Source organism: Balaenoptera ricei, chromosome 2 (genome assembly GCF_028023285.1).
Source record: "Balaenoptera ricei isolate mBalRic1 chromosome 2, mBalRic1.hap2, whole genome shotgun sequence".
Classification (NCBI taxonomy): Eukaryota; Metazoa; Chordata; class Mammalia; order Artiodactyla; family Balaenopteridae; genus Balaenoptera; species Balaenoptera ricei.
Window position 1 is genome coordinate 32175848 of NC_082640.1, and position 14006 is coordinate 32189853.

Here is a 14006-nt window from a genome sequence, read left to right on the forward strand (position 1 = left end):
AAGTTTTACCAGGATACAGGTAGCATCACATGTATCCACTATCTAGTCTTTGCAGGAGGATTGGAGCAAGAGTTCTCAAAGTGGGGCTGTGCTGGGAACCCCTGGCAAGCTATAAAACGTGCGACCCCCTCCCCACATCCAGAGGCAGCATTTAGAGGCCCTGGGGAGAGTTCCTGGGGAGACGCCCAAAGCTCGTCAGCCCCCTGGCTCTGCCTTCTTCATACGCATCTGTGGAGGTCAGGTATCTTCCTGGTCCTCAGCTGGTTCTGACCAGAACAGGTGGGCAGCTGTGGCTTTGGTGGTATTGCCAGATGTGGCTGCCAAAAGGTTGGGTGTCCAGGCTATAGTTGGCCTGGGTCCCCATGCAGCCCGCTGGGTGCCATGCCCCAGAGCTCTGCCTCTGCCTTCTGCCCTCCTCATCCATCACCCTGTCCATGGCTTTGGACCTGGCTCCTCTCCTCCCATCACCTGCTCGCGCCCAGTCACTAATGGGACCGCAGTGCCAGGACGTGCCAGGCGTGGGCTGCTGCTTGGCATTTGGGACTTCATGAGTATTGTCCCTCCCCCGACCGCAGTGGTTGCAGGAACCACGGCATGCCTGCCACCCCTGCTGGGACGGCCTGCACCTGAGCCAGTTTCCTCCAAAGCCTTCCAAGCTGCTCCAGTCTCCTCGACCCACTTTTCCTGCCCATCCGCGTGCATAAGGCTGGACCACTCTTGTTCTGGGTGCACCGCTCTGCTGGAGCCGCCCAGACAGAGGCCACCGATGGGGCTGGAGGAGTGTGGTCACGAGGTCAGTGTGGCCTGCACCTGAGAGTGGAGGTGCCTTGATTTGCTCCTCTAATCCAGGACTTCATGCTCTGGGTTCAACCCTACTCTTTGAGTAACCCCGTCAGTCTCCTGAAAAATGACATCTGTGAGCTTGCTCTCTAAATACTAGTCATCTTTGTTCATTGTTGGAATAAAACTCTACTTCCCTAAGTTTGTATTACTAAAGACATTTGAAAAATCCTTCATCTTGAGCAAATAGAATATGACTATTTTGCTTTATGAAATGGTGTATTTGGGGCTAGGATGGCCACATTCCTATGTATAAATATATGACAAGATATCTATCTAGATCCAATTTTAGTTGAAGGTTCTGAGTTAGTCCCACTTCTGTTTTCATAATTAATTTTAATCCATTGATTTTTTTTTTAAAAAAACACTCTTTTTAAGCCCTTGACAATTTTCTTCATTCTGACATGTCTAAAACAGGCTAAATGGTGAAGGCTAAGGGTGGGGAGCTTACCGTGTAAAACCAGAACTTGACAATAGGAGCGTTGTAGAATTCGCAGATCTTGGTCCCGATGGGAACACTTCTTTGCTTTTTTTGTTCGTTCTCCTCGTCCCCCTTTCTCGAGCCAGTGTCTGCATTCGCATCCTGGAAACAGAGCAGAGCACGTGGCAAGCAGGCTGCCAGATGGGAAACGCCTTGGACTCCAGCACCATATTTAACAGACAGGTGCCTCAAAAATCAAGGATTATAAAAGACGCAGACGTAGAGAATGGACTTGAGGACACGGAGAGGAGGAAGGGTAAGTTGAGACAAAGTGAGAGAGTGGCATGGACATATATACACTACCAAATGTAAAATAGATAGCTAGTGGGAAGCAGCCGCATAGCACAGGGAGATCAGCTCGGTGCTTTGTGACCACCTAGAGGGGTGGGATAGGGAGGGTGGGAGGGAGACGCAAGAGGGAGGAGATATGGGGACATATGTATATGTATAGCTGATTTGCTTTGTTATAAAGCAGAAACTAACACACCATTGTAAAGCAATTATACTCCAATAAAGATGTTTAAAAAAAAATCAAGGATTATAAAAATGTCCCCAATTCTTGCAGTTTCTAAATTCACGGCAAGAGAAATCACAACTATTTTGAAAATGAGAGTTGATGGATACTTTTAGAATCAAGGGTATCACTGACCATATTCTCCTCCTCTTTTTCTTTGCCGTCTTCGTTTTCCTTGGATGTTTGATATGAGAAGTCATCAGAGGTGCGAAATTCCAAAAACAAGATGGTCGGGGGGAGAAGAATCCCCATGATAACCTAGGTATGATGAGAAAAGTGGATTTTAAGCTATGGCAATTCTTGAAAATTTTCCTAGTATAGGCAAAAAAATTTTAATTATGATCTTCAGCATTACTCAGTAATCTAGCAGCCCTGGAACAGGTCTATCTCTGCTCTGACGGTCTGTGGCTTATTCTGTTTGGTATATTGATAGAACTGCAGACACTGAGAAATTTAAGATCATCCACCAAATTGTTCTAGATGAACAGCAAGCAGTATTGTGTGGAATCCTGACTTAAAAAGAGAAGATCTTGCATAGAGTTTCAAAGCAGGCAATTTTTTAAAGTAAAATATAGTAAGTAAAAATAAATAAGTAAATAAAATGATACCTCTAGTGAAGTAGACCAAAAATATTTTATATAGGAATAACTTAGATGTCAATGTGAATATATGGACCAAGAGTTGGAAGAGAAACGTGACTGATGAATATAGGACTTACTTGGGCTCAGCCTAGACAGCAAAAGGATGGCCTAGCTTATAGATGGAAACCCTTGTCATTTTTGTCAGTGCCGTGCAGTGTGTCTCCAATACTGAACTCTGTTCCCAATGATCAATGCTAATTTTTTAAAGTTTCCCCTCAGCAATCCATTATTAAGAATAACACAAAAGGGGGACTTCCCTGGCGGTCCAGTGGTTAAGACTTCGCCTTCCAAGGCAGGGGGTGTGGGTTTGATCCCTGGTTGGGGAGCTAAGATCCCACATGCCTCGTAGCCAAGAAAACCAAAACATAAAAGAGAAGCAATATTGTAACAAATTCAATAAAGACTTTAAAAATGGTCCACATCAAAAAAATCTTAAAAAAAAAGAGAGTAACACAAAAGGGTTATTTCTACCATATACTAAAAATTATATTATAAAGCACCAATAATTAAAACAAAGTGGTACAGGTGCATGAAGAGACCAAACAATAGAGCAGAATAGAAGGTCCAGAAAAAGATTCAACTACACATAGGCAATTAGTTTGTGATACAAACACCACCTCCAATGGGAGGAGTAAAGATGACTATTTAATAAACTGTATTGAGAAACTGGGTGATCATCTAGAAAATAATTAGGTTAGATCCATATCTCACACATACACCAGAATAAATTGCATCTAGCTCCAATATTTCATGAAAGAAAAAAAAGGGAGGGGGCACAGAGAGAAGATAAAACAACTAACAATCACCACATGAAAATTCTTTCATAAATGGAGAGTAAGAGAAGGCCTTTCTAATTAGGCTCCCAAATCAAGAAGCAATCAAAACAAAGATCAATATATTTGATACTGAAAAAAAATCACAAACTTCTGCACAATGAAAACATGCCTTAACCAAAGTAAAAAATAACTTCTGGGAAAACATATTTGCAGCTCATGTGACAGGCAAAGGGCTAATCTTTCTATTTAGAAAGGATCTTCTAGAAGTCAAGAAGAAAAATTCTAACAACCCAGCAGAAAAATGGGCAAAGGCAGTGAACTTAGAGACATTTGTACTGAGAGGAAAATGGGCTTGTCCTCACTCATAATAAGAGACATTCAAAGAAACTACACAGAGATCTCATTTTTTACCATTAGATTGGAGTGTTTGCTCACACACTGTATTGGTGGAATTGTGGGAAAACAAGACATTCCCTACACTATAGGTGGACACCTCCACAGAAGGACAGCTATCAAGATTGCAAGTGCATATCCCCAGGGGGCCACCAATTCCCCTTCTGGACATTTATACAGCAGATACGTGAGACACAGTATGTGTCCAAAAGCACTCATGGTGGCAGTGAGTGTAGCACCCCCAGGCAGAAGTGACCTCCATGGCCTCAATGGGGACTGGCCATAAACTGCGGCCATCGGCCATGAAGGAGAACTGGGGAAGCGGGTAAGAATGAAGGAATAGTCTGTGTCCCAGAGGAAGTGAAAAAGGAAGGTACAAAACAACAACTATGCCAACCCTTGTGAAAAGGAAAAAAAAAAAAGAATATTTACTTCATCATGAAAAAAAAGGAAAAAAAGAATATTTATTCATAGTAGCTTTATATATGGAAATATACATAAGAAACAAATATCAGTGGTTGCCAATGGGTAGAACAAGCCATATGGGGGACAGGAGTTGGGAAAGAGACTTGTCACTTATACTTTAAAATAGTTTTAATTTTTTAATATGTGCATGTCCTTATGACCTTTTCAAAGAATTAAATTAAAAAAAGAACAAACCATCCCTGCTTTAAAATAATTATATATTTATGTTGTGAATTAAAAATGCTTGGAAGGAAATCTGATGCTTACAAATATTTATAACTTTGGGTAGACATTATATCTAAAAGTAGCATTAGGTAAAGAAGGAAATGATAGAAAAATACCCACTGGATTTCAAAGACTTAGTACAAAAAAAAGCATATAGACTATCTCATTAGTGATATTTTTCCTTTCAAAAACATGTTGAAATGATAATATTTTGTATATACTGGTTTAAATAAATATATTATTAAAATTAATTTCAACTGCTTCCTTTTTACTTTTTACAATGTACTTAAAAAACTTTTTGTAACTATTAAAAATTTTACTTTCTTAACTAGAAAATTCGAAGTGACATATGTGGCTTGCATTTTATTTCTGTTGGACAGCACTGCTGTAGACTCTATAGTTTCATCTTGCTCTTTAAAATTCTGGCATGTTTAAAAATTGCTTTTTAAAATATATGTTTCCTGGTTGTTTATGGGTTGAAGAGCTAGAACATTTGGACCTGTAGACTTCATCACAGAGTGGATTTGGGGATGCTCCTCTGCCCTTGTTATCTCCTGCCACTTGGCAGCTGGATGCAGAGGCTGGACCAGACCCAGGTTGTTTTGTAAATTTTATTGAAGTAGAGTTGATTTACAATGTTGTGTTTAATGTCTGCTGCACAGCAAAGTGACTCAGTTATATATATTCTTTTTCATATTCTTTTCCATTATGGTTTATCACAGGATATTGAATATAATTCCCTGTGCTATACAGTAGGGCCTTGTTGTTTATCCATCCTATATATACTAGTTTGCATCTGCTAATCCCAAACACCCAGTCCTTCCCTCCCCCACCCCTCCTCCCCTTTGGCAACCACAAGTCTGTTCTCTATGTCTGTGAGTCTGTTTCTGCTTTGTAGATAAGTTCAGTATGAAGGTTACTAAAAATAGAGTTGCCATATGATGTAGCAATCCCACTCCTGGGCATATATCCAGACAAAACTATAATTCAAAAAGATGCATGCATCCCAATGTTCATAGAAGCACTATTTACAATAGCCAAGACATGAAAACAACTTAAATGTCCATCGACAGATGACTAGATAAAGAAGACGTGGTACATATATACAATGGACTACTACTCAGCCATAAAAAAGAATGAAATACTGCCATTTGCGGCAACCTGGATGGACCTAGAGATTATCATACTAAGCAAAGTAAGTCAGACAGAGAAAGACAAATACAATATGATATCACTTACACGTGGAATCTAAAATACGACACAAATGAACATATCTATGAAACAAAAACAGACCCAGGTTTGAGCCCTATGGCAAGACTGTAGATGGCGTGTTCTTTCATTAAAAAGTATACCATTTCTCTTTTGGTGATGTTAGCAGCTGTTGATATCAATTCATTAACTCACTGGGGTTGAAAATTGGTGGTGTTCTAATGCTATCATTTGGTTTCCATTTCTTGGCTGGAATAATTTTACAAAGAGATGTTCCCCTCATCTACTCAGTGGTTACCCAGTGGTTCAGTTCATATAGAAAATGCAGGATAAATGCTTGATTCTTTCCCCTTTATGTACCTGTTTTCAAGATAATGAATTGGTTTCCTATCAGCTACTGAAGATAACTAATTTTTCTTTTTTTAAACTATTTCGTATTCCCACCAGCAGTGTAGAAGAGTTATAGTTGTTCCACATGCTTGCCAACACTTGGTATGGTCAGTCTTTTAATTTTAGCTTTTCTAGTGGGTGTGTAGTGCTATTTCATTGTGGGTTTTTTTTTTATTATAAAGTATTCAATTTAGTTAAACTAAAAAAATAAAAACCAGTTCACCCATTTCTCCCACCCCACCCTCACCCCTGCTTCTGTCAACAACCAGTCTGTTCTCTGTGTCTATGAACTTGCTTTTTTGTTTTTTTAGTTTTCACATGTAAAAGAGATCATAATGTATTTGTCTTTCTCTGTCTGACTTATTTCACTTAGCACAGTGCCCTCGAGGTCCATCCACATCGCAAATGGCAAGATTTCATTCTTTTTTATGGCTGAATAATATTCCATTTTATATATATATATATATATATATGTATAAAATATACATTGTGTATATGTAATAATATTCCATTGTGTGTATATATATAATATACATTATGTATATATAATATTCCATTGTGTATATATATATCATTGTATACATATATATGTACACATATATATATATACCACAATTTTTTATCCATTCATCCATCAATGCACACTTAGGTTGTTTCCATGTCTTGGCCATTGTAAATAATGCTGCAATGAACCTAGGGTGCAGATATCTTTTCAAGTTAGTGTTGTTTTCTTTGGATAAATACCCAGTAGTGGAATTGTTGGGTCATATGGTAGTTCTATTTTTAATTTTTTGAGGAACCTTCATGCTGTTTTCCATAGTGGCTGCACACCCACCAACATTCCCACCAATAATGCACCAGGGTTTCCTTTTCTCCACATCCTTGCCAAAACTTCTTATTTCTTGCCTTTTTGATGATGGCCATTCTGACAAGTGTGAGGTGATATCTCATTGTGGTTTTGATTTGTACTTCCCTGGTGATTAGTGATGTTGAGTATATTTTCATGTGCTTGTTGGCCATCTGTATGTCTTCTTTGGGAAAACGTCTATTCAGATCTTCTGCCCATTATTTAATTGGATTATTTGTTTGTTTTTTTGCTTTTAAATTGTATGAGTTCTTTATATATCTTGGATATTAGCCCCTTACCAGACATACAATTGCAACTATTTTCTCTCATTCAGTACATTGCCTTTTCACTTTGTTGATGGTTTCGTTGGCTGTGCAGAAGCTTTTTAGTCTGATGTAGTCCCACTTGTTTATTTTTGCTTTTGTTGCCTTTGCTTTTGGTGTCAGATTAAAAAAAATCATCACCATGTCAAGGGCTTATGTTTTCTTCAAGGAGCTTTGTGGTTTTAGGTCTTATGTTCAAGTCTTTAATCCATTTTGTGTTAATTTTGGGGTATGGTATAAAATAGTGGTTCAGTTTCATTGCATGTGGGTGTCCAATTTTCCCAACACGATTTATTGAAGAGACTATCCTTTCCCTATTGTATATTCTTGGCTTCTTTGTCATAAATTTATTGACAATATATGCATGGGTTTATTTCTGGGCTCTCTATTCTGTTCCATTGATCTATGTGCCTGTTTCCATTGTTTTAATTACAATAGCTTTGTAATAAGGTTTGAAATCAGGGAGCATGAAGCCTCCAGCTTTGTTCTTCTTTCTCAGAACTGCTTTGGCTATTGGGAATCTTTTTGGATCCACATAAAGTTTAGGATTGCTTGTTCTATTTCTGTGAAAAATGCTATTGGAATTTTAATAGGGATTGCATTAAATCTGTATATTGCTTTGGGTAGCATGGACTTTTTAACAATATTAATTCTTCCAATCCTTGAGCATGGAATATCTTTCCATTTATTTGTGTCTTCTTCAATTTCTTTAATTAATATCTCATAGTTTTCAATATACAGGTTTTCACCTTCTTGGTTAAATTTATTCCTAGGTGTTTTATTCTTTTTGATACAACTGTATATGGGATGACTGTTTTCTTAATTTTTCTTTCTGATAGTTCTTTATTAGTGTATATATTTACTTAAAAATATTGTTATGAACTCATGGATTTAAAGATATTTGCTATTCATTGCTATTAGTAATAGTATTGAAAGTCAAACTGCCCTGTTCATTTGGCCAGTGGAAGCCTCTTCATGTTTGCTTCTGGGTCCCCCTGATCTGACCCTAGAGGTCCTTGATAACTTCTTTAACATCTGGTGTGTCAACTGTTCTGGGCTCATCTTGTACATATCCTGCTACAGACCTGGAATCAACCATTTCTCCAAGAAGTTCTGGCTTCAGTGAATGGGAAATGATATTTCAAGGCCACAGTCTGGGCACTAGGAATGTTCATGCTTTTGGGTAGGTCTTTGTTTCTAGGCTTTTCATTGGCCAGAGCTGGAATGAATTCATATTGATGCTTCCAATTAAGTACTATAGGCTTTTCTGCTTATCCTCTTCCAGATTACATCTGTGTTTCCTTTTCTTCCACACCAAGTCCTAGTTCTCAAGGACAGAGGGGTGTGACAGAATTAAAATATCTCACTGTTACTCAGTTGCTTTAACTTAACAGTTTCAGAATAATGATGTTAATACTACCACTATCAATTATGATTACTGAAAAGTTACACTTTTTTTTGCACAGGTGCTCCCCATTCTTCTCTCATTTTTATTTTTTTATTTGATTTTACTTTTTAAAAAAGATGTAATTTTATTTATTTTTGGCTGCGTTGGGTCTTCGTTGCTGTGTGCGGGCTTTCTCTAGTTGCAGTGAGCAGGGGCTACTCTTCATTGAGATGTGTGGGCTTCTCCTTGCTGTGGCTTATCTTGTTGCGGAGCACAGGCTCTAGGTGCGCAGGCTCAGTAGTTGTGGCACACGGGCTTAGTTGCTCCATGGCATGTGGGATCTTCCCAGACCAGAGATCGAACCCGTGTCCACTGCATTGGCAGGCAGATTCTTATCCACTGCGCCACCAGGGAAGTCCCTCCTCTCATTTTTAAATGGTTCTATTATATCTATATTATCAGAACATATAGCTGTTATATACTATTTTCTCTCCCACTTAACTGTCACTTAGTTTTAACACTACAAGTAAATATGTATCTGATGCTGACTATCTGTCCTGTTGCTGATGCCTCTCTGGTTATTTTGGTTGTTGGAGATTCTTTCTCTAACAGATTCTTCAGAAAGTGCTCATAGCAACAATATTTCCCTGAGTTCTTGCCTGTTGGCAACATGTCATGTGTACCCTTTATATTTGACCATCACTTTTGCTAGATATAAAATCTTTGCCTCAATTTTCTTTCTGGGAGTATTTTTATATGATACACACCATTTTTTTTCTGACATAAATGGTTGCTATTGAAAGTCTGATGATAATTGAATTTTTTCCGCTTAGAAGTCACTTGATTTTTTTTTTTTTTTTTTTGCCTAGAAGCTCAAAGAATTTTTTTTTTCATTAAAATCCAATAACTTTATTAAAGTGTGTCTTGATGTTGGTTATTCTGGGTTGATGTACTCAGGTTCCCAGTGTGTTTTTTTAAATATATAGTTTCATATCATTTGTCTTCAAGAGAAATTTTTGAATTCTAGTTTGAGACACTTGTTTCTATTTCTGGTTTTAGCTGTTATGGATACTTTCATATTTTTAGCAACATGGGCGATATCTTATGTTGCTATTTCTTTGTTAATTTAAGTACTATCTTAGTAATCTAAGTATCTATTGACATCCTATTATTTTAGATGAGACTTTATCTTAATTTATCTCCTTCCCCCTCTGCTCCCGTTTTTAACAACCACATCAGTATTTTCAGTTCCTATGAAGTTACCTTTTAACTTTACACAATATACTGGAATCTTCACCTCTTGTTTCAATAACTCTTGACAGTTCTGATTCCCCACTTTACAATATGGGGATATTATGCTGTTTACCACTCTCTCTTCCCCTTCCCACCAGCCAACTTTTCTTATCTGTACCTTTACTTTCGTAGTTTCATACTTGATAAACTTTGTATTATATTTAGGATTTATATTTAGGTCTATTGGATCATTCTAAAAAACTGAAGATCAGTAAAAAGCATTTACATTTTTATTACCATATAAAATACTGTCTATTGTACAGCCACATGGCGTGCTGTGATTGCAATTTTAATGTAGAATTCTGGTGCCACTAGAGAAACCTGATCATGGTATCAAAGGTCAAATGGTCTTTCTTACCTTCTACCAGTCACTCAAAAATCGTACCAAATTTTAATTTAAATCATAACCGAGCCTTAACTTTTGTGTGCAGTTTTTTTGTTTTCCCTGGTGTTTGATTCTACTTCCACTTTCTCATTAATGATTATGAACTCTTTTTGTTTCCCTAACCCATACCCCTGATACGTTATAGCATCTTAGTCACTGCATCTATTTGTTGGAATCATTTCTATTCTTCTGTGTACTTTCTTCTTGCATATCACTAACTCTTTGCACTTATTTCATCCAACTGCTTTTTCATATGGGGATTTTTAAAAACTGGGGCTTGTTTCTTGCATTCCACATCACCTGTGTTCTTGTAATTTTGAACGCTTCTTTCAGTGGAATACCAGCTGAAGTACTTTTTCTGAAGGAGTAAGTAGAAAGTATATAACTTGAATCTTTGTCTATCTTAAATAGATATCCTATCCTCATGTTTAAAATAGCTGGACTGGGTAAAAAAAAAAAAAAAAAAAAAAAATCCAGGTTCCAAATCCTCTCAGAACTATGAAGGCCTTGTTTCAGTGCCTTCTAGGTTTCAGTATTATTAACAGAAAGTCTGATGCCAACCTGATGTTCATCCCTTTGTGGGAAACCTGCTCTTTTTTTAAAAAAAATCTTCAGGATCTTCTCATTATTCTTGATATTCTGAAAACTATTTATTAATATCCAAACTTATGTATAATATCAGCTTAGTGCATTGTGTATAAGTGGGCAATTAGGCATGACATTTATATTTTTTTTTAAAGAAAGAAATGGAAATTTTTATTCAAGCCCAATTTGAGGATTATAACCCGGGAAAAGCATCTCAGAAAGCTCTGAGAACTGTTTCCAACATATTTTTAAGAAACCAAGTGCCTTCTGTATGTCAGAACCCTGATGCCCAGGATAACATATATGGTCTTTTCTTTATCCTCATAGCAATCCCATGAGCTCAGTATAATATTGCCTTTACAGAGTAGGTTATTTGAAGATTAGAATCTCTCCTTAAGATAACCTAGTCGTTAACAGTAGTAAACAGCAGAGCTGGGATTTGGTCTCAGTACAATTTTCTATCCCTTAAATCCTTTTCAAACACTTTCATAGCTTCACATTCTCTCATAAACCCCACAGAATGAAAACATTGCCAATTAAAATGATATCAGACAGCAACCTAAGTGTCCATTGACAGATGAATGGATAAAGAAGATGTGGTGTATATACACAATGGAATATTATTCAGCCATAAAAAAAGAATGAAATAATGCCATTTACAGCAACATGGACGGACCTAGAGATTATCATACTAAGTGAAGTAAGTCAGAAAGAGAGAGACAAATATCATATGATATCGCTTATATGTGGAATCTAAAAAAAGGATACAAATGAACTTATTTACAAAACAGAAATAGACTCACAGACATAGAAAACAAACTTGTGGCCACCAAAGGGGAAGAGGGGGAGGGATAAATTAAGAGTTCGGGATTAACAGGCACAAACTACTATATATAAAATAGATAATCAACAAGGACCTCCTGTATAGCACAGGGAACTCTACTCAATATCTTGTGATAACCTATAATGGAAGAGAATGTAAAAAAAAGAATATATATATATATATATATATGTATAACTGAATCACTTTGTTGTACACCTGAAACTAACACAACCTTGTAAATCAACTATATTTCAGTAAAAATTTTTTAAAAAGTAAAACAAAACGATATCAGACAATTTTGGAGTTGTAAGGGCATCTATAGAAATAGAGCTCAGGTGTCTGCCTTAGCGGCGGGTGGCTGGTCCAGGGATGCATGAGTGATTAGGGTGGACTCCAAGCCTGTAAGCCAGTCATGCTGCAGGTCAGGCTCTGGCGTTAGACCACCTGGATTCAGGAGCCAGTCCCATGCCTTGCAGCTCAGATCCTATCCCTTAATCTTGCACCTTCAGGTTCTCCTGTAAGACAAGGATTGCCATGGCGTCTCCTTCCTGGGGTTGTTCAGAGTCATGGATGAAATAAACCACAGCAAGTGCTTAGCTCGGCCAGGCAGGGAGTCAGAGCTCACAGGTGTCACTTGTCACTACACCGTGCTTACCAACCACGTCACACATACCTTCAGGCCAGGGTTTTTCCTCATCCGCAGCCTTCCCATCCACATGTCAGTCAGCAGCATCTGGCTGCAGGTGTGGGCGATGAAGTCCCGATGTTTGGCTGCGACAGCCAGTTTGAGGCAGGTCGAGTTGCTCCAGTTTTTCAGCTCGTAGGTCAGCAGTTTCATGGCGATCTGCTCGTCATGCTTGTAGGACTGGTCCAAGAGCTCCACAGCAAGCTGGCCAAAGTCTCTGCAGAGACAGAGATGGGAGCGGGGTGGCCACATGCTCTTCATTAGAGAGCTGTGTCCACGGGGATGTCATGGAGCCACAGGACACAGAGTCCTTGACTCCCTGTCCTCTGGGAGCTCCAGGGGATGTACCCAGAGGGGACAGCCAGGGGCCAGGGTCTGTGCTTAGCCATGTCAGGGGCTGACTGCTCTTGCTGTAGATGGAGCTTTAGGTGGATCCCAAGTCTGCCCCTCAGGCACCAGGGACAGAGCAAAGACAAAGTCCCTCCCCTCAGGTGTTCACAGAACAGGGATGCAGATGGAAAAGATGGCAAATGAGAGTTTGAAAACAGCGCCTGTGGGACTGGAAGTCAGAACAGTGGCCATCCTTGGTGCAGGGGAGAGGTGGACATTGAAAGGGCCTCCAGGAGAGCTGGTGGCACAGGTAGGGTCCTGTTTCTTGAGGGTGCTGGTCAAAGTTGTGTGTTGTGTTTGTGAACAGTCATCAAGCTGCATGTTTTACACACGTGCCTTCTCCCATATGAGTGTAATACTTCAGTGACACATGGATTACAAGAGCGCTCTCAGTGCTGTGAAGGAGACAAGGTCTAGTTGCCATGGGGACCCAGAGCAGGGAGGACCAATTGCTGGAGGTGGGGGAGGGGGAGTGATGGGTACCAAGTGGCGGATGGAGAAGGGGACACAGGTGATTTGTGAACATAAGATGTATTCCCTTTCCACGTGACCCTGATGCGAGGATTTAATGATAGTCATGAACATTTCTTGTTCCTTCAACTTTTTGCGTGGCATTGATGTGGTTAAGGTACAGTCCTATAGGGATCACCTTTCTTTGCTTTTGTTTCTCCATTTTATAGAAGATTTGATGCCAGTTCTGAGTGGAAGGATGAAAAAGGGAGGCATTACTTGTGGGGGATGGAGACGCAGACTCTGCAGTACCTTCTGGCCTCAGGCCCCACAGGCTGCAGGGGGTCACCACGAGGGTCCTCTAGGAAGCAGAGGGACAGGGCTTGCCAACAGATGGAGGCAGGGGAACGCCTCCCTGTTTGTAAGAGGCTTGAACACCTGATGTTTAGAAGTCAGCTAGTGATTTTAGAAATCCAGTCCAAAAGATAAGCAGGGTGCTTCACAAAACAAAGATATTACATGCTGGCAGAGGGGCCTGTGTACAATTCAAGTTCACATGTCTGTAAAGTTGCACGGGGACTTCTGGTTTCTGGTTCCACACGTAAGGGACTTGGAAGTTGCCACTCTGACCTAATAAAAAGTAAAAAAGCTCAACAAACTCAAAATCCACGACTTTGCTAGATTCATCAGAGAATTGAGGTCACAGGGCAAATTGCTGTCCACCAAACTGGAAAGACAGAAGGCAGATACTGAGAATCACAACTTAATGGAGCACAAACCCGGGGAACCAGCGCCAGGTTGGAAAACCTGAACTGTAATTGATGAATTTCTGGAGGCCCCGTGAGGACAAGTCTGCAAGTTAATAGCTCCGGGTGGCCCAGGCATAGAGAAGTGTCCACATTTT

General features: G+C 39.3%; 1 protein-coding gene and 1 long non-coding RNA gene across 6 annotated transcripts in view; one reads left to right on the forward strand and one right to left on the reverse strand.

Annotated features, from left to right (window-relative positions):
* TRPM1 (transient receptor potential cation channel subfamily M member 1) overlaps window positions 1-14006 on the reverse strand; it is a 70590-nt gene that overhangs the window by 25526 nt on the left and 31058 nt on the right. Inside the window, exons 15-17 of the mRNA XM_059912295.1 lie at window positions 12251-12479; window positions 1971-2093; window positions 1292-1423 (exon numbers count right to left, since the gene is read on the reverse strand). Coding sequence (XP_059768278.1) covers window positions 1292-1423; window positions 1971-2093; window positions 12251-12479 — 484 coding nt within the window. The remainder of the gene's footprint in view (window positions 1-1291; window positions 1424-1970; window positions 2094-12250; window positions 12480-14006) is intronic.
* Window positions 1-14006, forward strand: part of LOC132359055 (uncharacterized) — a 32599-nt gene that overhangs the window by 9783 nt on the left and 8810 nt on the right. For 3 of the 5 annotated variants that reach the window (XR_009500711.1, XR_009500715.1, XR_009500712.1), the window contains 2 exons: window positions 1408-1577; window positions 2032-4447. This is a non-coding gene — a long non-coding RNA (uncharacterized LOC132359055). Of the gene's footprint in view, window positions 1-1407; window positions 1578-2031; window positions 4448-14006 lie in introns of those variants that run through there. The other 2 variants (XR_009500714.1, XR_009500713.1) reach the window with 1 other exon arrangement.